The sequence below is a fragment of the Panthera uncia genome, chromosome X, assembly GCF_023721935.1.
Source record: "Panthera uncia isolate 11264 chromosome X, Puncia_PCG_1.0, whole genome shotgun sequence".
NCBI classification, from domain to species: Eukaryota; Metazoa; Chordata; class Mammalia; order Carnivora; family Felidae; genus Panthera; species Panthera uncia.
Genome location: NC_064817.1, coordinates 25,140,387 through 25,164,881, shown reverse-complemented (window position 1 = coordinate 25,164,881; position 24,495 = coordinate 25,140,387). Strand labels below are relative to the sequence as shown.

General features: G+C 43.5%; 1 protein-coding gene across 5 annotated transcripts in view; it reads left to right on the top strand.

The window, feature by feature from the left end:
- Nucleotides 1-16,574, top strand: part of TAB3 (TGF-beta activated kinase 1 (MAP3K7) binding protein 3) — a 55,683-nt gene extending 39,109 nt beyond the window's left edge. For 4 of the 5 annotated variants that reach the window (XM_049643649.1, XM_049643650.1, XM_049643648.1 and 1 more), the window contains 4 exons: nucleotides 788-881; nucleotides 3,739-3,822; nucleotides 11,274-11,375; nucleotides 16,027-16,574. In XM_049643649.1, the coding sequence (XP_049499606.1) occupies nucleotides 788-881; nucleotides 3,739-3,822; nucleotides 11,274-11,375; nucleotides 16,027-16,175 (429 nt within the window). In that variant the 3' untranslated portion in view covers nucleotides 16,176-16,574. The remainder of the gene's footprint in view (nucleotides 1-787; nucleotides 882-3,738; nucleotides 3,823-11,273; nucleotides 11,376-16,026) is intronic. The other variant, XM_049643653.1, reaches the window with a different exon arrangement.
- The last annotated feature ends 7,921 nt before the right edge of the window (nucleotides 16,575-24,495 follow it).

The window sequence follows — 24,495 nt, the reverse complement described above, 5'->3', positions numbered from 1 at the left end:
TAGTAACTGAGTTAATATCTGGGCTGTGGTGAACGCTTTAGTCCCTATGCCTCTGGAATTTAAAACCTCACTTATTTTTTTTCCTGTATATATGTAAAGAAACTTAGAAGGCCAGAGGAAGTCAAGTCTTCCAGAAAACTTGAACTGAAGAATAGAGCATTCTTTACATTTGTCTCGTGTACGCCCCTGAAACGCCTAAGGGGAGTAGGTTGGGCTGGAAGTCAATGAAAAAGGAAAGGAAGTTGGAGGGAGAGTGGAGCCCACTTGTTTGACGTAGGAGAAAAAGTGTGTTTAAATCCCGGTTCTACCACTTCCTTTCTTTGATAACCTTGGAAAAGTTTTGGGTCTTCTTGGGGCATCGGCTTCCTCATTTATAAACTGGCGATGCTTGCCCTGAAAGATGGTGGTGAGGAACGAGTAAGAAACCTCTGGTGAACAGTGTCTGACACTCCACATTAATTTAACTTAGTACTGTTGTCATTTCTCCAAGCCTGGATGAGACTACGATCGTGGACGTTGCTTGTTTTACGGATCGATCCTCATAGCTTCCCTTACCATGCTCTGTGATTACAATGCACGTTTTGTGTTTACGTGGCCATACTGATGTCCCCGTTTTACCTGACTGTTCCTTTCAGCGTTTAGGACTTCTTCAGCGTGCCCTCTTTTGGACTAAGGCCATGTATCCTGGTAATAACCAGTCAGAACGATTAACGTGAATAGCAGTTCTTAAATGTTGGGCTTGATAATGACTTTCCCACAATTGCTATTTTGGGTCCTTTCTTACTAGCCTGAGGAAATGACAAGATTGAGAAGCATGAACAGACAACTCCAGATAAATGTTGACTGTACACTGAAAGAAGTTGACCTCCTTCAATCTAGAGGTATAGACTTGATTATTTGGTAAACCATAAGTAATAGTGTGGTGTGTTAAGCTGCTTAAATAGCCATCATTTTGGTTTTACAGATTTAAGAGAGAGTTTTTATCCATTATAATCCTGGTAAAGAGATCCCTCTGCTCCATGGCCATACATTTGGGGGATGCAAGATAGTTATACTTGGGCAGTTTCATCATTAAGTTCTTATCGTTTAGACTGTTCCGTGTTGTTACTCTGCATTTCTCCTGTTTTAGTCCTTTACTGTGAATATTTTATATTGATGGGTCTTAATTATAAAACTTACTAGATTGATGTGTTACTCATCGAAAGTATCTGTAAACATCGGGAATCACGTATCCGACTATCTGATTCCTCAGTTTTAAAAGAAATTCCATGTCCTTTTTGTGTATCCATCACATGCAAACATCCAGCTATATTTTATACCTTCTGGATTTTGAGGTTCTTTTCTTGTTTGGCTCTTTCATAGAATTGTATTACGGTAGAAGCTCTCTTAACTGACTCTCGTGTACCCAGCTCCCCGGGCCGGAGGTGTTCATTCCCCCCACGAGATACCTGCTCCGAGTCCGCAGCCGCTGCGCACTCCTGAGCGGGAGGCCACACACCGGCCTGTGCCTGTCCTGTTGCTTGTGGCAGTTGAACGGTCTGCTCCGCGGGAGTTAGTCGTGCCCTTTCCCTCGCCTGTACATGCCGTTTCCAGTATTTCTCTATTCTTTCTTGAGCTCACATGAACGCGGGAGGATCTGCTCTTCCTATAAAAAAACCAAAGGCAGATCACTAAAAAAAGAAAAAAGGCAGGAGGAGGTCTGCGAGCTAGTTACGGGTGAAAACTGCCCAGGGTTAAGGGGATAAGTCATAAAAACCTCAGAGGATTCTCTTCCGTTACTCAAAATAAGACAAAATTGTCGGTTCAGCGTTCAGCGCAGTAGCCTGCCGCCTCTTTTGGTTGTTCTGGTGGCACACGGTCACACTCCGTTGTGGACATGGTGTCTGGGGCTGCTTTTGTGCTTCTGCAGCACGGTTGAGGGCTGCCTCCAGACTGTCACAGGTCCGCAAAGCCTGACACGTTTATTCCCCGGACCTCACACGAGAAAGAGTTGGCCCATTCCCCTGGGGGACCTTAGAGGTGTACAGTTTACGTAAGAAGGACCATAGCAAACTTTTTAGTCAACACACATTAGAGTCTTGTGCCGACATTGAAGGTGACAAGTCATTTTTCTGACGACGTCTGATTCAGTCGGCCCCTCCCCTTTTACCACCACTTACTTTTCTTAATTATGGCAGCTAAGAGAGCTTCTACCCTATTTTAAGAGTATTATAATAACCTACCCTGTTGCCGTGTTTAGGCAAGATGTAAAAGATAGGGAACAGTCTGAATAGAAGCAAATTTGAGTGTGAAAGGTGCACAGTCTGGTCCCCTGCCCTTCACTTTTCCCCCAAAGGTAATCCTAGAGACTCCTTGCTTTAAGCACTGGAAGAATTGCTGTGCGTGGTGTGGGGGGTGGATACTAAGTATTGTCACTGTTTGGAAAGACTACGTCCATTTTTTTTGCTTGGGTGTTTTTTTGAAGCAAAACAAGGAACACTCAAACAGTTGGTTGGGACATTTGTAGTAAGCCTTATGAGACCTAGAAATTAAAACATCAGCTGTAACTTAATTGAGGAAATACATAGGCAGCATCTTAGAGCATTGTGGCTTTCATTTGTCTTCCAAATGCAAAAACGCATTTGTGATAAAACCTGCAAGGGAAAGCACTATTAAGGTTTTAGAAGCAAAGAGCTGGGTATTTGGTCTCCATTGGGCCACGCACAGCTCTTTTTGGTGCAGAAGTGTTTCTGAATCCCCTTTCATAAGGGGTCCAAATAGATCCATTTTCTACTGAATGCTACTCTTCCATACTCCGGAAAAACTTTACGCTGAAATGAAGAGCTTGAACCTCGATGCAAATAATTATTTCATGTTGGAAAACTTTCGTGGGGGCAAAATTATGTCTAGACATCAAGACATCCAATATATTTGAATTGTCAGTACCCTACAGCATTCTCTGTAGCTAATAAGCAGGAGTAGTTTTGAACCTTCATTGGAATTGCGCAGAACAAGCAGATTACGGTGATAGGTTTGCAGAAGTCGAAGCGGGACCCAAAGCTGACAGTGGATCACAACCCACCTTGGAGGACTCATGGCAGGAGGTGGGGCTGAAATAGACACTAGGCCAGGGAGTGAACATCCTGAGAGAGTTGAAAATTTTGTAGCAAGACAAAATTCTCAGGGATTGTCGTCTTTATTACTCTGAAATTGGCACCTTATCATCTTGGATAAATCTGTAGGCACCATTCACTATTCTCCTTTTCTTCAAGATAAGAAAACTGTGAGCCGCTGCTACGGTAACTTGATTCCTCTTTGTCAATTTCTGTTTCACTTCTTCCACAGTTTACTTTATCATGGGTAACTTGTTAAGGTAAACCATGAATGGCATGAAAGATACCTTCTTTCTCACGGTTTGTTCCTTAAAATCCAAAGTAACGCCAAATAGTTCAGCCGTCCTTTTTCCTCATTTACCTCCCCTACGTGTGTCACATACATAATCCTCCTGCAAGAGAGTAGCTTTGCAGTTAGAAAAATATCCCTTCAGGTGATGGTTTGTTGATCAACACTGATGGGGTAGTTTGCTTGGGTCTTTTCTCACAGTGATCAGGAAAACACTTTCAGTGGAAAGAGGATAGGAGTTTTGAACCCTGGAAAAGTTTCCCTTCTTACGTATTTTATTTCTATATATTCTTTAACAAAAAAGCCAAATAGGAACAAGAGCCCTAAATGCATATGGTGATTTTATTTTCTTTATAGGAAACTTTGATCCAAAAGCCATGAATAATTTTTATGACAACATAGAACCTGGCCCAGTTGTACCACCCAAGCCATCTAAAAAAGGTGAGTAGGGAAATGCCACAAACAGAGAAATAAGTATCAGAATGTTCAGCTGAAGAAATTTCCGTTAGCGAGATTAACTTTTCAGCACAAAAAAAGTTACCATAGTGATACTCCTGTGCCACGTGTCCCCCATATTTTAATTTCTCAAAGGCACTACAAATTAGTGACTCCTGGAATTGTTGTCAAAGGTGATTAAGTGGGATATCCAATTTAATTTTTTTAAGTGAAACAATACATTATATAGCTAACATTGTAAAATTACTTACCTCTGTCATAACTGTAATCCTAAACTCTAGGATCCTAGTTTAGATCCTAACTGTAATCCTCCTTCTAAAATAATGAGAACTTGAAAGGTCTTACCTGAGAATGCAAAGTTTGAGTTGTAGATCTAAGCCTCTTAAGTTAGCAGCTCACAGAGGAAGCCTTCTGTGCCCAACAGGTGAAGATAATAATTAGGGATGAGGTGTTTTATTTATTTATTTTTTAATGTTTCTTTTCTTTTTTTTTTTTTTTTTTCTCAACGTTTTTTATTTATTTTTGGGACAGAGAGACAGAGCATGAACAGGGGAGGGGCAGAGAGAGGGAGACAAAGAATCGGAAACAGGCTCCAGGCTCCGAGCCATCAGCCCAGAGCCCGACGCGGGGCTCGAACTCACGGACCGCGAGATCGTGACCCGGCTGAAGTCGGACGCTTAACCGACTGCGCCACCCAGGCGCCCCTTAATGTTTCTTTTCTGAGAGAGCTCGAGTGAGGAAGGGGCAGAAAGAGGAGCTGAAGCAGACTCCACACGGACAGGCTTGAGGCCACAGATCACAAGACCATGACCTCAGCTGAAGTCAGATGCTTAAGCTACTGAGCCAAGCAGGCGCCCCTAATTTTTTTTTCCATATTTACTTTTGAGAGAGGGAGATAGCGAGTCCGAAGCAGGCTCCGTGCTGTTAGTGCAGAGCCCGACCTGGGGGCTTGAACCCACAAACTGTGAGGTCGTGACCTGGCCCAGAATCTGTCGCTCAACTGACTGAGCCCCCCCAGGCACCCTGAGAATGCCTTTTTTTAAAATGACCAGTAGAATATTTACAAATCTTGTTAGACTCCCTACTCAGGAGGTAATGGATAAATTCTGTGCTAAATAACGTTACCTTGATTTTAGTTGAATAGCTTTCCATGTATGTATGTAGTGGATGACTACCAAGTATCAGGTTTGGCACTGTGACAACATTCTATACAGTTTCAAGTTGAAAGTCACTGAGTTACATTTTTAATCTAAATGGATAAAGTCATCAATGATATATATGGGTCTCTTTAAACTCGGTGTTGCCTGAGTATCTACTAAAGAAGTCTTACCTATTGGTAATCCAACAGACTTCAGTTAATTGATTCAAGGGCTGTTACCAAAGAATCACCCTATGTAACAGAATGCATTGACAAGTTGTTCATCTGGAAATAGCGACCAGGTTGGTGAGCAGTGTGTCCACCACGAGCCATCTCATTAGCATGAACTCTCCGGTATGGTCTGAAGGGCCCACCGTAAAGAACAGAGACACTCCTTATCGCTTGGGGAAATTCCAAGATTTTAGTGGTTATCTCCCGGGAGCTGGGCATTAAAGCTCTACCTCTCTTTAACAAGAAGAAGTTGGCCTTCCTTAATTATGTATGTATGTATGTATGTATGTATGTATGTATGTATGTATGTTGATTCATTTTTGAAAGAGAGCACAAGCCGGGGTGGGCGGACACAGAATCGGGAGCAGGCTCCCAGCTGTCAGCACAGAGCCTGACGCACGGCTGGAACTCATAAACCGTGATATCATGAGCGGAGCCGAAGTTGGATGCTCAACCGACTGAGCCACCCAGGCGCCCCTACCTTCCTTAATTTACTTTTTCATGTGAATTTATTTTTAAGAAAGAGACAGACGAGGGGCAGAGGGAGACAAGGCAGGCTCTGCGCTGTCAGCACAGATCCAGATGTGGGGCTCAAACCACAAACTGAGATCATGACCTAAGCCAAAATCGGATGCTTAACCCACCGAGCCACCCATGCATGCCAGGGAAGGCCAAATTCTTTGAGCAGTGTTTAGAAGGAAATTTGTGAAGACACACTCAAGCCATGAAGATTAATGATCAGTTACCTAAAATTCCACCTTTAGGAAAGAATAAAGTCAAGGAGATTAAAAGGTAAATATAGAAAGTATCAAAATAGTAAGAGAAATAATGGCTCTCCATTAACATAATAAGGGAATGTGATCAACATCTTTGTGCCAGTAAACTCAGCACTTTATATGAAATGGACACATCTACCAAAACTGACAACAAGATGATGCAGGACATATTAATAGCTGTCTATTAAAGAATTTGAATCCATTAACTCTATACCCAGATGGTTTCATTGGTACTTGAAAAGATACTACCAACCTTATGCAAATTTTTTGAGAAAATAGATGAGGAAAGATAGCTTCTCAGTTTTTTGTTTGTTTTGGGTGTCATCAGCAGAGCCTTGATTCCAAAACCTGATCAAGGTATTATCTACTCACCACCCCCCACACCCCTAGAAAAAAACCAGAATTACACATCAATACCCGTCCAGAATTTAAAGCAAAAAAAAAAAAAAAAAATTTCGTAATTTTCACAATATATAGAAAGGATAATGGATCATGACCAAGTTTCTTTTAGCTCAGGAATGTGCTATCAGTAAAGGAGAAAAAGTTCATGCTCCTTTTACTAGATATAGGAAAAGCATCTGACAAAAGTCAGCCCCTATTCCAGCTATAAGGAGACTAAAACACAACTATTAGAACTAATAAGTGCCTTTAACAAGGTCTTGGGATGGAAGGTGAATCTACAAGAACCCTATTTTTATGTACCAGCAAACAAGTGAAAAATGAGAAATAAATTCAACACCAGTGATAGATGTTGAAAACTACAAAACATTGCCAGAAGAAATTAGGGTAATACACCGTGTTTGCAGTTAAATCACAAGTGGGAAACTTATTCTTCCCCTAGTGATTTGTACTTATACCCATTTTAACTGCACTGGGCAAAAGTAACAAACAGATTCTGCAATTCATACCTTATTGCCTAAGACATAGAATACTCAAAACAATCTCTAAAAAGAATGCAATTGGAAGTCTTAGCCCTAACTCATTTCAGGACTTAATATAAAGCTACAGTCATCGTAGTATGTTAATGGCATAGGGATAAAAAGTAGATAGAGAATAATGGAGAGCCCAGATAGAGACCCTCACTTACACTGCCAGATTTTGACAAAAGCACCAAAGCAGTGAAGGGAGAAAGCCAAGTCTTTCCAGCAACTAATTCAAGAACCTGGTTAACCATATGGAAAAATAACCCAGTTTTGATCCTTACCTCTCACTATACACAGAAATCTAAGATGGGTCATACATACTTAAGTGTCAGTGCTAAATTACAGAGATTCCAGAACAAAACCTAACATATACTTGCAACTTGGGTTTAGCTAAGAATTTTGAGCAACACAGCAAGAATACTTGGTACACTGGCCTTCGTTGAAGTTGACCATTTCTGCTCGTCAAGACGCACTGTGAAGAAAGTGAAAAGGCAAGCCATGGACTGGGAGGAAATATTGAAAACATACCTGGTTAAAACAAAAAGTGGTATCTAGAATGTATCGAGAACCTCTAGCACAGTAATAACAAGACAAGCCATGGGCATCTATCTGGGTGGCTCAGTTGCTTAAGCGTCTGATTTTGGCTCAGGTCATGATCTCACAGTTTGTGAGTTCACGCCCTGCATCCGGCTCTCTGCTGTCAGCATAGAGCCTGCTTGGGATCCTCGGTCTCTCTGCTCCTCCCCTACGTGCTCAGGCACACGCGCACATACTCTCTCTCAAAAATAATGTTGGGGGGCGCCTGGGTGGCGCAGTCGGTTAAGCGTCCGACTTCAGCCAGGTCACGATCTCGCGGTCTGTGAGTTCGAGCCCCGCGTCAGGCTCTGGGCTGACGGCTCGGAGCCTGGAGCCTGTTTCCGATTCTGTGTCTCCCTCTCTCTCTGCCCCTCCCCCGTTCATGCTCTGTCTCTCTCTGTCCCAAAAATAAATAAAAAAACGTTGAAAAAAAAAAATTAAAAAAAAAAAAATAAATGTTGGAAAAAAAACCTTAAAAGGCAATCCAGTTTTACGAAGATCAAAACATTTGAGTCAACGCTTCACAAACATATATAAATGGCCTAATAAACACATGAAAATGCTCAACTTGAATAGACATTAAGAAAATGCAAATTCAAATCCTTAGATTCCTAAAGAACGAGGTCTAAAACATTAGAATGTAGAGCAATCAGAATTCTTACATTTCTGGTAAAAGTTAAAGATGGTGTGACCATTTCTTGTAAAACCACACCTTGATGCACCTGCCCTGTAGCCCATCAACTCTACTTCTAAAAATTTATCCAACGGAATTTAAAACCATGTCCACAAAGTGGCTTGTAGTAGAAGATTCATAGCGAATGTGTTCAAATTAAGCAAACACTGGGAACGGCCCAAGTGGCCCTCAGCAGGTGACTGGAAACCGACTGCTATATTCGCATGAGGGAATACTAGTCAGCAACACAAATCAACTCTTTTCACACACGACGTGCCGGAACCTAAGCAACATAATGCTGAAAGAAAGAAAGCAAATCCAAAAGAATACATACTGGATGATTCTGTTGACATGCTGCAATTCATACACTAAATTAGTTTCTATTAAAAACCAGAACAGCTTTGGTCTCTGGGAGTGGAGGTTGGGGATTACCTGGGAAAAGGCATGGGAGGATTTTATGGGCTAATGGTAATGTCTGGATAGGGATTCGGATTATTGAAGTGTATATGCAATTTTCAAAAGTACTCAGATGGCACGCTTACGGTATGTGTATTTCACTATCTAAGTTTTACCTTAAACACTCACAAAGAAATGAGGAAAATGTCCTGACGTCACGTGGTAGGTCAGCTGCCAGGGGCCCGAAGAGCGTTCTAGCAGTGGTCATATCGGTGTTGCAGACAGGTCATTGTGCCTCTGCCTTGGAGACCAACAGCATATACTTGAGGTGGGAAGCTCCTGTTTTGCTGGACTACTCAGTTAGGAATATCGTTAGGATGCCATAATATCCAGCTTCATGTGACTCTAAGTACCTTTAGTAAGGCGGCTGTAGTCCTTGCAGCTTTGAGTAGTCCTCACAGTGAGCTGTAATTAAATTCCAACTGCAGTCAACTTGTAAAGTATGTATCCAGTAGTCAGTAGGTATATGGATCATTTACGCTTACCCCAAGTGGCTTATCCTAGTCTACATACGTTGGTTTTTTTTGTTAACCTTTATTTATTTTTGAGACAGAGAGGGACAGAGTGCGAATAGGGGAGGGGCAGAGAGAGAGAGGGAGACACAGAATCCAAAGCAGGCTCCAGACTCTGAGCTGTCAGCAGAGCCCGACGCGGGGCTCGAACTCACGGACCGTGAGATCATGACCCGAGCCGAAGTCGGACGCTTAAATCCAGGCGCCCCTACATACAGTTTTAATACAAAGTAGACTAGAAAACTAACATCCTCACTAGAAATGAATTTCTACTCGAGAAATCCGATTGAGCTTTCCATTAGATATACTGTTGGTGAGAACATAAAATGGTACTAGTCTAATAGTGTCCTGTTATGTACCCTACCTTGTAGTTTTTAAACTTACTAAAAAAAAACAAAAGGTGAAAGGTGTGTTTATTTTGAGAGAGAGAGAGCACACACATGCACACATGGGGGAGAGGCAGAGGAGACAGTTGTAATGAAATGTGATGGATGGCACAGAGCCTGATTCAGGGCTCCATCTCAGGAACCATGAGATCATGACCGAAGCTGAAATCAAAAGCTGTTTGGTTTTCTCTATGAAGTCAGGTGCGTTGTCTTCTAAGCATTCACATTTCAAAAACTAAATTGGCCTCTTCTCAAAAACATTTATGTACTTTAAGGTAGATTTTCTTGCAGTGCCACTTAAGATAAAATAGAAATAACTGACAGAATTGGTTTATTGGCTAAAATAAATGTCTTGGCATTATTACATGGATAAATCCAAGTGGAATACGGATGTTTATCTGAATAGTAAGTATGATAATAAAAAGAGAATGAGGGGCGCCTGGGTGTCTCAGTCTGTTAAGCATCCGACTTCTGCTCAGGTCATGAGTTGGCTGTTCGTGGCTTCGAGCCCAGCATCGGGCTCTGTGCTGACAGCTCGCGGCCTGGAGCCTGCCTTTGGATTCTTTGTCTCCCTCTCTCTGCCCCTGCCCTGGTCACAGTCTGTCTCTCTCGGGGGGCGAAGAGCTGGGGGGGGGGGGAAGGGAAGGAAGAAAAAGAAACCTAAGGAAAAAGGTGACCCAAGAACCCTTTTTGGACTGAACTTTGTAGTGAAGCAATTCCATGTACATGTAAGCTTCTCAGCTGCCTTAGAAAGTCCTCCCCAACCTTTCATTGGTAACACAGCAGTGAGAGCACTGACCTTGTCATCCCATGATTTGAGCCCTGGTCCTGCTTATTACGGCCACCTGACCTTGTTCAGGTCTAGTCTGTGCACCGGAGAGGCGATCAGTCCAAATCCTCATTAGTTTATGTATTTTACATGGCTGTCCTAAGGGTCTATGAGAGTAGTAAGCATATGACACTACAAAAGTGCTTTAGAAGCTTAAGAAATAGAAGTTTATAGTATTCTTTGGAGCCTAAGGAGACCATTTAGTCTGCTTTTGTTTACGCTGATAGTGGAGTAAATACCTAGGCACCAGGCTGAGGATTCAGGGGCAGTAATCTCCAAAGGTGGATCATACTAGGGGATTGCCTGTGGGCTCAGAACGAATCAGAAAATGCCGAGATCCTTCTTTGGTTTCTAAGGGCAGATAACACAAAGGACTGCTTACGAATAAGGTGTGCATTCACAGAAACAGTGTTCTAGCAAGGGATGCCTGCAGTCCATACTGCTCTCAGTTGGTGCTGATTTTTCAATCACTGCTCTGCTTACTCATTAATTATGAAGTACTGTAGCTTACTGTTATTACTGTAATGGATTCTTCGGCTAGCCTTACAGATCATGTGCTTTCAACCCATGATTTTCTAAGAACTGTTGCTTAATCAGGCTATCGGCTCAAGTATCACCCCCCAAATTTTGCCTTTCACGTTGACCTTTAATTACCCTCACCGAGTTTACACCAGGAAAGTGGCAAAGTGGTGAAATGAGACATTGACTCCAAGTAATTGTAGAGGCTGGAAAAGCTCGAAAGAGCCACGGTTCTACATAGGTTGTCGAAGCAGTATGAAACCGGGCACGCACCTGACCTGAGCGCGGACGCTGCCGTGAAGTAATAGGGTAACTATTCAGGTGTGCGTGTCCCATGACAGATCCTTGGGAGCCTGTCCACTCTTCTCATGAACGGCTTTAATCCCTTTCCTACTGGCTTTGCTTCTTTTCATGCAGACTCATCAGACCCTTGCACAATTGAGAGGAAAGCCCGGAGAATTAGCGTGACCTCCAAAGTACAGGCAGACGTCCATGACACCCAGGCAGCAGCTGCAGATGGTTTGTACCTGTGTGTCCGGAGTTTGTGCACAACGTCCAAACACACGTGTTCACCCACGTAGAGTTACCACAAGGAAAGGCCTTTTTTTTTCCTTTTAGAAAATTATTCTCTCCGAGTGCCTGGCTGGCTCAGGCCATGGAGCACGTGACTCTTGACCTCAGGGTTGGTAGCGTGACCCCCACATTGCATGTAGGGATTCTGAATAAAAAAATTAAAACTCATCTTCTCTGATGAGTTTCTAAGGCTGCGCTGCCCAATAAAAACACAACACAAGCTAGATATATTAAATTTCCTACGTTAAAAAGTGACATTAGATTATTTAGTATGTACAACATAATATTTCAGTAGCAAGTCCACATAAATTAATGAAATATTTCATGTTATTTCAAACAGTCTTTGTAATCTGGTGGGGTTTTTTTTTTTTTTTTTTTTTTTTTTATTGATTTTGAGAGTGTGCATGAGTGGGGGAGGGGCAGAGAGAGAGGATCCCAAGCAGGTCTCCACACCGTCATTGCGGAGCTTGGAGCCTGAGCCCGTCACGGGGCTTGAACTTACAGACTGTGACTTCATGACCTGAGCCAAAATCCAGAGTCGGATGCTTAACCGACTGAGCCACCCAGGTGCTGCAGTCTGGTGTCCGTTCGGCAGTAAGAGCACATCTAAGTGGCCGCTTTTTAAGTGGCTAGTAGTCCACCACATTGGATGGATTGCTTGAATAGCATCTACAAAGCAAGGCCAAGTAATTAATTAAAAAAATAATTTCTTGGGGCTGCTGGGTGGCTCACAGTTGGCTAAGCATCTGACTTCGGCTCGGGTCCTGATGTCGCAATTCGTGAGTTCGAGCCCCACGCCTGGCTCTGCGCTGACAGCTCAGAGCCTGGAGCCTGCTTCGGATTCTGTGTCTCCCTCTCTGTCTCTGCCCCTTCCCACCTCTCATTCTGTCTCTCTCTCAAAAATAAAGGTTAAAAAAAATTTTTTTTAATAACTTTTTGAGGGCCCCTTGAGTGGCTCTGTCGGTTAAGTGTCTGACTTTGTCTCAGGTCATGATGTCACAGTTTTGGAGTTAGAGTCCCTTATGGGGCTTTCTGCTGTCAGTGTGGAGCTTGCTTTGGATCCTCTGCCCCTCCCCCAGTTGCTCACATGCATGTGCTCTCGCGCTCTCATAAATAAACATTTAAAAAAGCTTTTTTTAATTACTTTTTTATAACCCCTCACTGCAGTTTTCTCCTGCTTCTTGAATTTTACCTTGGGATTCAGTTAAAATAAGGGTTCTAAAAGTATTGTATATATATGAGTTTATACAAGTATTTTACTTGACTATTACAGAAGTAGGGGAAAAAATCCCAGCCTAAGAACCAACCTAACATGAAACTACCTTGTACTTTATTTTAGTTAAAAAAAAAAAAAAAAAAAAAAATCCTCTTTTACCATTGGCATATTTCCCATTAGGGAAAAATGAGTTTTTCTCTTTGGGTAGAAGTTATTTACCAATTTTGAAGTTTTTACTAGCATCCTTTTAGGCAATTTGTTTTCTATATTCTAATGAGTATATTATAAACATTATTGATTTAACTTTTGATTTGTGTGATTTGTGCAGATGGTTATTTGTATGGAAGTTTGGCCTCTTTATTTATTTATTTTTTTAAATTTTTTTTTCAACGTTTTTTATTTATTTTTGGGACAGAGAGAGACAGAGCATGAACGGGGGAGGGGCAGACAGAGAGGGAGACACAGAATCGGAAACAGGCTCCAGGCTCCGAGCCATCAGCCCAGAGCCTGACGCGGGGCTCGAACTCACGGACCGCGAGATCGTGACCTGGCTGAAGTCGGATGCTTAACCGACTGCGCCACCCAGGCGCCCCAAGTTTGGCCTCTTTAAATTAAACTTTAAAAAAAAAAACTGCTTACTTCTAAATGGGTTAATCTCTACGTGCAATGTGGGGCTTGAACTCAGGAGCCCGAGATCAAGAGTCACATGCTCTTCTGACAGAGCCAGCCAGGCACCCCTAAAAATAATTAGTCTTAAAGGAAAAGCCTATTTACTTCAGTTCTCTTTTTAAGTTTTTATTTTCTAGGAGGCTTGAAAGATTTTGCTTCTTACACAGGCCATAGAAAGAAAAGATTTCACAAGTGTAAATCAAATGAAAACAGACGTCTCAAATGTCTTTTGGGTTTTAGATGCTTCTATTTCAGCAGTACCTCCTTGGGATGAAATGCACAGTGTCTTACCAATAGTACTTCTAAATTAGGTGCCTTTTAACTATTTTGGTAAGTCAGTTGAGAGTGATTTATTCCAAATTCAGTCATGGTGGTCCTGAAGGGGAGAAAACGGCGCCATAAAATAGGCCATTTTTGCCGTCAAGATTTATTGTAAGAAACTGCAAAGGCAGGAGAAGCTGTGACAACAGAATAGAAGTTACCCTTTTGTCAGGAACAGTTACATGTACACTTACCACTCCCCCTCACTCGTTCGTTCGTTCATTCATTCTATTCATTGATTCATTCTCAAGTTAGTTAACATACAGTGTAGTTTTGGCTTCGGTAGAGCCTAGTGTTTCATCTCTTACATACAGCACCCATTGCTCGTCTCGAAGAGTGCCCTCCTTAGTGCCCTTCACCCATTTACACCGCCCCCCCCCCCCCCCCCCCCCGCAACCCTCAGCTTGTTCTCTGTATTTAAGAGTCTCTTAACCATTGGCCGCCTCTCTGTTTTTATCTTATTTTTCTTTTTCTTCCCCTTTGTTCATCTGTTTTTTCTCAAATTCCACACATGCGTGAGGGTGACCTTTATAAAGGCAGTCTCCACTTAGAGGAGTCTCCTTGTCTGTACCAGAGAGAGCCTTATGACTGAATCAAAAGAATGGTTATCAGTGGAGAAAGGACGGGACTTAACGCCTAGGGAATAGACCCCTATTTCCCGTGCTTGTCAGATAACCTCCTCTAACAGGCTTCCCCTGCCCTCCCTCTACCATTTTGCTTGGTCTTAAGCTGAAGATGATATTTAAACGGCCGCTTGGCCCCCTTTGGGGAGTTAGTTTTCCTAGGTCTCTGCCCTGATATGTGAGGTACACATGTCGATGAACTTTGTTTTTTCGCTTGTCTTTTTTTACCTGGGGTGGAGGGGTCTCCGTCAAGAACTCAGAAAGATAAAGGGAAAGTTATTTTTTCTTTTCCTATAGTATAAAACAAGAGAAGCCCCAAGTAGGTTGACGAACCCAGTGGTTTTCTGTTCTCTTGTCAAGCTCACAGCTCCTTCTTGGGTGAACCTGAGCCCTACTATGACCATTGGAAAGTTCGGGTCTGAAACTCAGTTCTCTCTACCTGTTGGGGAACGAATGTTCACTGCAGCCATTTGTCAGGAAAGGCACATTGCTGACACCAAGTCAGGTCATTAATTTCCAAAAGAATATACACTTAACCCCAAATGGTGGCTGATGAAAGCCTTTCATCTTAGTTTGTTACCTGCTTAGGAAGGCTGCTGACTTTAGATCTTCACCTCCTTTCCAGTTCACAGTGAGGATTTGGACTGTTTTACAGGTAGATTTTTCCCAGCCTCCTGAGTTGCTCCGGATTCCAGGGTCAGTTCCGTCTAGAGGGCTCTAGCCTCCTGGTCCCAGATACCACGTTCAGTAGGGATGTTCCTCAAAAAGCAGAATTTCCAAAGTAACTGTAGAAGACAAAAGCCGTTTTGAACACAAGGCCAGAGGGAGTGAGGCCCTAAGAGGAATCTAAGTTTCAAGTGTTTATAAAGAAAATCCTGAGGACCAACCAAGGGTTGCCAGCATTTTATATGGCCAGATAGACTGCCCCCCCCCTTTTTTTTTTTTTTAGGAAACAAGCACTCACACCAATGGGAGGGGGGCAGAGAGAAAAGGGGGGGGGGGGAGAGGGAGAGGGAGAGGGGGAGAGAGAGAGAATCCCAAGCAGGCTCTACACTGTCAGCACAGAGCCCAGTGGGGGGGGGGGGGGCACTTGAACTCAAGAATCGTGAGCTCATGACCTGAGCCAAAATAAGAGTCTCACGCTTAACTGACCGAGCCACCCAGGCACCCTCAGATATATCCATTTTGAAAAACTATATCTGAAGGAAATTATAATGCCAAAGAGGTAGGAAAGAAGCTAAGGATCAAAAATAATCTTATTTTGAATGAATTTAGCTTTTCTGAAAACCTGTGGAGTCTCTCTTTTTACCATTCTGATTAAAACTCTGCATGCATACTGTGAGGCTGAAGGTCTCATGGGAGGAGGCCAGCCTAGCAGAGGTTGATGACAGTTTGGCTAGTACTGGGGGATGTCAGGGCAAACCGAAGGAGATGGTAAGAATCTCCCATGTTCTGTGAGATTTCTCGTTTGGTTCGTTTGGCTACAACATAGCATAACTGCTGTTAGGATCATGAATGAGGAAGGTCATATGTACTTGGCTTCTGTTTATCTTCTTCTGAAAAAAGTCCATTATTTTGAACGAAGTAGAATTTGTCTCATAAACCCATTGAGCTGCCTGTGTCGAGTTGCTCTGTGTACCAGCTGGCTTTCACAGGAGGTCAAGTAGCAAACTGCGCCCCGCCCCCCTTGTTTTCTCGTAGTGTTTCCGCTTGGATTATACCTGGCAGTGTTCAGTCTGTTCTCTCTCTCCATCCTAACTTCCCTCAGAGCATCTATCCGGCTCCAAGCAGAGTCCTCGGACACAGCCCCGAGACGAGGACTACGAAGGGGCTCCGTGGAATTGCGACAGCTGCACCTTCCTGAACCACCCCGCCCTCAACCGCTGTGAGCAGTGCGAGATGCCGCGGTACACTTGAACTCCGATGGGTCCGCGTCAGTTCGAGAGTGAAACTTGGAGCCCCCACTCGAAGAAAAGAAAACCTTGGGAAGCTGTTCATCTGCCCAGCCTTTTTCCCTGGCAGATTCCACGGGGGGAGGAGGAAGGACCCTGGAGCTGGTTGTGCTCACTAAAGGAAAAATGGGGAGTTCTCTTTGGTGGGGTTTTTTTTGGTGGGGTTTTTTTTTTTCTTTTTTCTTTTTTTTTTTTTTCCTTTCTCAACTCGTTGCAGAGTGAGATAGAAAGGGATACTTGAAACCGGGAAAGGATTCACTCCTGAAAGAATGGACACAGAGAGGGCAAGCGCTCTTCTGTGGAATCCCAATTGTTAAAGTTACTGCTGAGTAGCCCTTACTTTATAAACTAGAACTTTCAGTCATGGTGTGACCTGTTACAGTTTATTAGACAAACTGTGAATTCCCAGAGCAGACTCACCTGGTCACAGCTCTCTGGAAAACCCAGGTTCCCCATGCTTCTTCCCGGTGTTTCCTAGTAAAGAGAAGAACAGGAAAAAGCACCCACAACCTGTGGGGGGGGGGGAGGGGGGTAAGTCTAAGGGTTTTTTTAATTGCCGCTTTTTTCAGAAGTAATTTCAAACACAACACGATAGTTCAAAATGTGATTCGTAACTGTCAGGGATGAGGCACATCATGCCCTTTGTTCCAGAGTACAATCAGAGGGGAGAAGATCCCTGTTGCTTGTACAGTAATTCATCAAGCTAAATCAACACTGGTAACTAAGACCTAAGTATGCCACGATAGATACAATTTTTATGTTACTGCATGCTTTTATTAGGCCATTGGCTTTAAAAATAACAAGTCCTTACCAAGAACAATTTTACGAATGACCTTCTCATAAAACTGCGCTTTGCCAATAGCACAGTGAATGTATGCCAAATGTAAATCCATTCCAGAATCCATTTGGAGATCTTGAGCTCAGCTGCGGTTCTGTAAGAAATGTGTGCAGTCCATAGGGCCTTTTTCTTCCCTCCTTCCAATTTTGTGACGAATTCACGATGTTTACAGCACAGTGTTTTGTGCCACAATCCTAACGTAGCTGAAAAAAAAAATCACCATTAGCTGTTCAGTACAGATTTATTTGCACATGTTCATGAACCGGCGTGAGGGAAATTACAGTTGGCCGATGTCATCCGGTTGCCTACTGTGTTACTTGGGAGGAGGAGAAGGCTGGTGAAGAAACGAGATTAGAGAGAGGTGAGCGCAAAGGACTTGACAACTCAGAGCTGTTTAAATTTAACAGGGTGTATTCAGAGGTAATAATGAGTTTGTTCGGGTAGCTCAGGTGATACTAAAGCACTCCTTATTTGTGAAGCCAAAACTTTAGGGTATGAGTAACTGAAGAGAGAGAAAACCGTGTGGCCCCCTAGGGTGCACCACTGGAAGACCGTTCATAGGACGTTTCTTTAAGGTCTCCGTCATTGAATTTCCTTCCTGGCTTAGAATTGGATTTTGGAATCTTCCCATCATTTGGGTGAATGTGAACGGCAATACGATCAGTAGGGCTTTGAATCCTGAAGGATGTTACCTGAGGCTCAGATTTTAGGAGTAGCCACCCTCGCATGCCACGTGCCCCCCTGTACACACGCGCGTGCACGCGCGCGCGCACCCACACTCTTGAAGCTGTCATTGTATTGTAAGGTACCAGGGGTGTCGGGCAGACCTGGAAACGCCAGCTGTCCCTAAATGCACAATGAAACCAAAGGCATCATAACCCATCGCCATTCTCCTTCAAAATCATCGTTTCACCCTCTACCTACCGCTTTGCCAATGTCTCGTACGTGGAAAATTCCCCAAATATCCACTCGTCTCGCCAAGTACGCGTGGCTGTGTGATTACGCCGCTAAGACATCCCTCACTCGACTGTGGCAAGACTGTGAGAAGAACAGAGAGAAAGCAGATGGGCTTAAAAGCGTCGACCTGAAAATCGCCTTCTTTAAAAGCTTCTGTGACACTGGTGTCTGTCTCCAGCAGCCGTCTCTCAGTCCTACTCTTCTGTAATATGCCAATGCCTTTGCCTTTGTATGGTTTCCTATCTCTTCGGTGACGATCTACCCCGCTTGGTATTAAATAACAATTTAGGGGGAAAATCTCTATCCTGCTTGGTGTTCTAGCTCGAGGTTTACCAGTATTCTTAGATACGCTCAAGTGGCAGCAGTTAACTGGGCGCCTGTCAGTTCAGAATGAAAGTAGCATGTCTGGAAACAGTCGGATGCCGTATTAGAACCACGTAGGTGACTTTACAACTATTGCATGAACACACATCCGGGTCAATAAGCTGTCGTCATACAGTAGATGCATGGTTCCAGTCCTTTGGTGATCTATCTAGTCGATCGTTGTTTGCCCCTGCCAGGAAAAAAGAGAAGAAACCAGTCTCTCGGATAGGTGTAGACGGTGGGGTAGGAGGCATCAGAGATGGCTTTTCAAGAAGTTCCGTATGTGTTCATTTCTGGTTGGGCCCAAGTCTCGTAGGCCAAGTTAGGCTGTGTTCAGTTTTTAAAGGAAGCAAAATTGTTTTCCACGGACACGTTTGAGCTCTTTAACTGTGTCCCCTCTATAGACTTCTTGCCTCTGACCACTTTGAAGGAGGACTCGGTCAACTTTCAAGGTGCCTTTTGGAAAGGCCGTCCTGGTCGGACTGAAGCGCGTGCCCAGTCGGCCGGCGGCAGGACGGCAGACACCGGGCCGCACCTGTCTGCCCAGGCCCGCCGCTCTTCGCGTAGGCCGGGGCGCGGCTGGTTGCTAGCGAAACGTCTTTTTTCTCAAAACGTGTCTAGTTTGATGTATCTGGTAACACATAGACCTGACTATACGTTTTACACTATTTCATGGTTTTGTAAACTGGGTTTTTAGAAAGCACACGTGCCGTTTTGTTCCAAGTACATTGTCCCTTAACGTGTGGAGTAGGTCTTAAGAGTTTCAAGTGGTAATAGAGGAGCCAGAAACTTCCTAAGCAGTGTAAAATGTTTGCATTGATAATGGCCTTGTATGGGAGAGGAAAGAGGCAGGGGGTTTTAAACAGAAGAACTGCGTCGTAGGAAAGGTAGTTTTAGACGAGGAAAAGGAGGGGGGCAAAGTGTTGCTCATTTGTTTATTTCCCTGAATGAAGTGGGAAGTGTGATAGGCAGTTTAATTTTTAAGGAGCTGGTCTCAGTTTTAGTACTTTTTAATTATTAAAAAAGTATCGTTTCTTCAATTTTGTCATCGTCTTGTCCCCATGATCTAGGGTTCATATCCAACTTTCTGTGGCAACTCAGTTTTCTATAGCATTTTAAAAGGTAACTGTAATGTCTTTGACAGTATAAACAAAAAAGCAAGAATATAAGGCATAAAAAAATTGTCCTTGGAAAACATCAGTCATGTATCCTGGAATGTGAAGATGTCCCTTCGTAGTGAAAGGGTATATTGGTATATCAGTCGAGCAAGAACCATGACCACTGAAATGTTACGATTAAAAAAAAAATCAAATTGGGCACTGTCTGTTGCACCACTACTGTATCTTTTTGAAAGAATTGACAGAATTTTCTTAGTGTGAAAGTTAATTCTGATGATGTTTTCACATTCACTAGACCTGCCTTTTTTTTCTTTATTATTTGCATCCCCAAATATTTAATACAAGTAGAATTTTGCATGGCTTGGGCATTCAGAGATTAATAGGATGATGACTCGATTTTAGTTTCTAAAGCCATGAAAAGTTGCTTTGAGACTGAACAATTCTGAATTCTTATTTATAATGAGACCCAATGTCCATGGTTCCCTACTGTAAAAGAATTGATCAGTTTCTTCATTGAAACAGCAAGAACCTATTAAATCTTGTAAATACCATGTTTCTTTTAGGTTTCCGTGTATGCTGTGAATCATTATTTTGAGGTGAAATTGTACAAAGGCATTTTAAAAGGCTATGCATGCATCGTACTTCCAAACAGTACATATTCGGAAAGTCAAAGATTCCTGCAAAATAAATTAATAAACTAAAAGCAAACACTACATTCTGCTTCTTTTCTGTGTAGTTAGAAATGATTTACAGTATACGGTATCACACTCGACTGAAATAGGCTGTTGCAAAACCTCCTCTTCCGAATCCTCCGTTAATACCTGTAGTAATGTTAGACTGGGGGTAAGTGTACGTTAACTTTAGAAATTGGGTCGAAGTATATAAAAACCAACTTTATTTTAATAAAGTGGAATATGTTAGGAACTTACATTTTGCATTCTACTTCAATATATTACTTGCAAGATCCAGATTAAACAAACTTACTTATCATTCCATAGCTACAGTGGACCCTTGAACGTTAGGGGTTTGATCTGCACAGGTCCTCTTACATGTGGGTTTGTGTCCTACGTCCAGCATCGTACTGCCCATGTGTTTTGTCTTCCTTATGATTTTCCTGTTGTTTCCTTGAGTCTAGCTTACTTTAACAATGTAGTATATAATGTATATGCAAAAGATGCAGTAAACGACTTACCATCTGTAAGGTTTCCAGTCAACAATCCACTATTAGTTTAAGTTTTGGGAGCCTCCAAAGTTACAAGATTTACAACCGTGCAGGACATCCATGCCCCCATGTTGTGCAACGGTCAGCGATAGCTTTTCAGAGGTCAGCAGTCACAGAGGACGTGACCCTCCTCGTGCTAGAGTCTGTAGTCAACCTTCCAACGTCTACACAGAAATCAGCACGGATCAATTCTAATCTTTTCAGTAAGCATATCTGAAAAAGTTTCTACTACGTGCTTTCAATATATGAAAACTTGTAAACCTACCCAAATACCGAAGAACTGTAGAATCATCCTTCATTTTACTCATTGCCCAGCTTCCAAAATTATCCCTATAAAAAGCAATTTTATTTCATCTGTATTCTTATCCCTCTAACCCCAGCTTATTTTGAATCATATCCCAGGCATCGTAGCAATTCGTCTGTAAATACACGTTATTTTTTTAAGTTTATTGATTTTGAGAAAGACATTGGGGGCGGGTCAGAGAGCAAGGAACGGAGAAACTCCCAAGCAGGCTGCACGCCGTCAGCGAGGAGCCTGACCCAGGGCTCGATCCCACCAACTCCGAGATCATAACCCAAGCAGAATACCAAGAGTCGGGTGCTTAATCCACTTAGCCACCCAGGCACCCCTGTAAAAAAACTTTTTTTTTTTTTTTTTTAACAGAAGCACCATATACTCCTATCGTGTCTGACAAAATATTATCAAATATCTAGTGTTAAGTTTTCCAAGGAGCCTCACAATGGTTTTTTCAACAAGCATATTTAGATTAGGGCTCGTGTAGAATACTTGAAATTGTCTTTTACATCTTGAGTCTGCATACGTGTTTTGTCTGCGTATCTGAAATCGTAAGGAAACTTTCTGTCAACTATGTCGTTGCCTTCCCACCACATCTTCCAGTACAGTAATGCATAGAAAGAACAGCAAAGTTAACTTTAAAAGCAGCATATAAACTATTTTTTTATCCCCCTTTCTCATGATTTCCCACAGCTCAGGTTGTCCCTTTTAAATAATGGATTTAGTGGGGTGCCTAGGTGGCTCAGTTACGTGTCCGATTTCGGCTCCGGTCATGATCTCGAGGTTTGTGAGTTCGAGCCCCACATCGGGCTGTCAACACGGAGCCCGCTTCAGATCTTCTGTTCCCCCCCACCTTCTCTCTACCCCTCCCCCACTGGTTCGTTCTCTCTCCTCTTTCTCTCAAGCTTTAATAAATAATGGATTTGTTTTGAAATAGAAAATTACTTCAAATCTGTTAACAACACTGATTCCTTACGGTGCTCGTTTTTGGAATGAAGAGGCATCTGTGAGAATTACACTGTAATCCCACTCTTGGTGCAAGCCTCTCCGGGTATGGGGGAGCTTGGTTTCCCACACAGAAGGGACACAGGGCACCTGGTGTCGGTCTCCCCTCTGCATTCCTCCAAGGACTTCTACTTAACCTTGGCCTTTTGGCCATTTCCTAGGACACTGCCCCGGTCACGTTTTGTGATAGGGGTTTCGTAGGGTTTAATAAAGGTATATAATGCGTGGATGATATTCTGATTCACCAGTTCCAGGGTCTCCCATCAGGCAGACCACCTCCCCTTTTTCTGCCTCTTAAAGGGTGACGGCTCGCCTTTGGCCACCTTTTCCTGACCTTCTGCTGGTTCAGAAATACAGAATGTTGGGGGGAAATCGGGTCATTTTTCCACAGCCTCCCTTCCTCCAGTTTTGCATTGTGGTTTGCCAACCAAGTGCTCATTATTCTCTATTACTGTGCTTGGTGTTCACTGACCTGTGTGTGCATTCACCCTCCTGGGGACACAGGTTGTTGTAGGTAGCACGGGGCCACTGTTCAAGAACCACGAACACAGCCTTTTTAAAAGCCCATCCTCCAATTTTGATTTCTTTTAAATCGCTAAGAATGGCCTGCCACCTTGCGTTTATTTATTCGAAAAAAGATCTTTATTTGAACGGCGTTTAGGGTTGGGAGGGGAAAATTGGGTGAAGCGTACCGAAATCGCTTCCATTCCCTGTACGCTTTGACAAGGAATCAAATGGTCACACGGGGCAGGGGAACGACCTTAAGATGACAATTTGAGTGGTTCTTCCCAACTTCTCAAGTAGGTAATGAAAACGTCTCTAATGGCTGAAGAATGGGGAAGGGTTGTCGGGGTCAGAAATGACAGGCACAGATGGGGACACGCTGAAGGTGGTAAGCCATGAGTATGAGCCAGCCCACAATTCCGGTCACGGATGAAAGCCATCGAGGAAAAGTGGCAAAGCAGGGCCGGGGGATTCCCCAGTAGAGCCTGTGCAGACCCCCAAACTCTGGGCAGCACACAAATGGGAGAATGCTTGTGCTGGACAGGAAGCAAGGAGACAGCAGCTTTTGTCTTTCCCTCACTTGCAGCATGGCTCATTCGAGAAGCCAAGGCCCCTGGGTGGCTCAGTCGGTTAAGCGTCCGGCTCTTGGCATCGGCTCAGGCGAGGATCTCGTGCTCGTGAGGTCAAGCCCCTTGTCAGGCTCTGTGCTGACAGCGTAGAGACTGCTTGGGATTCTCTCTCCCTCTCTCTGCCTTTCCCGGGCTCACATGCTCGCTCTCAAAATAAACATTTAAAAAAAAAAAAAAGGAGCAAGGCCCATAAAGGCGTGGTTTGGTCCCTGAGATAAGGGGCAGGACGCATTGGGTGACTTCAAGGTCCCACGACGAACGTGGGGGAAAACCTGGTGTGGTCTCGCTAAGGATTCCAGCGAACAATTTTCAACCCCCCAGTAAACACCTAAACGCGGTACCCGTGCTGCCTGCCTACTGAGTGGCTAGAAACAAGTGCCTAGGAGAACAGGAAACTTCCTGATCTTTCCTATACTCTGTAACCAAGCACCTTCTCATCAAGGACAATCCCCAGGAACAAAGGAGAAAGCTCTGAGCTTCGTTTTTCATCAAGGATTACGAGGTTAGAACAGTGTGACCCACATAATGTTTTCTAAAACTCCTTAAAAATGAGTGACCATATGGAAAGATACAGCCCTCTGAAAGAAGGAGTTCATCCTCCAGAATCGCAGCCGAAGAGGAAACCTGAACTTCCCATGTCAATCCCGAACACAATCGACAGCAATGAAGAGCTGACCCACAACAAATGTGAAATCCAGACCTCGGAGAAGAAGTTGTTAAAAATGCAAGACGGAATGAACAGCAGACCAAGAAGCAATACATAAAAACGGGGGCGTGGGGCAGTTAAACACTTACCTCCAGAGATGAACGCACGTGGTATCAGAATCGTCCCACATTTCGGTACAACTTGAACGGGACGAAGTTTGACGTGCAAAACAGACAAAATGATGTATGGGAGTCGGCTCATTTCCATCTCCATACGATAAAATTAGCTCACGTGAACCAAATGGTCTTTCCAATGTTTGCCGATTCTTTTCAATCGAGAGAACCCCGATCTTTCAAACACTCAGGCCCCATGGTTCTGACTGCAAGACACGGTATCTGAAAACCAATCAAGCCACCAGAAAGAAAACGAAAAATTCTTCTACCCAGCTCCTGATGAAGAGCTGGAATTAAACCAGATTTAGAGGAGGCAAATCCTCAACAAGGGGCGTTAGGCCAGATGGTGTCTCCGACTGACAAGGCGGCCTTCAGGTCCCAGAAAACAGGGCAGAATGAAAGATGACACCGTCTCTGTTTCAGAGAACGCACCTGGTGAAGATCTACACGCAAATCAACTGTCCACACCCGTAACAGAACCAGTCGCACCAAGACACGATCATTCCGAACTCAGTGAAAGACATTTGCGGCACAA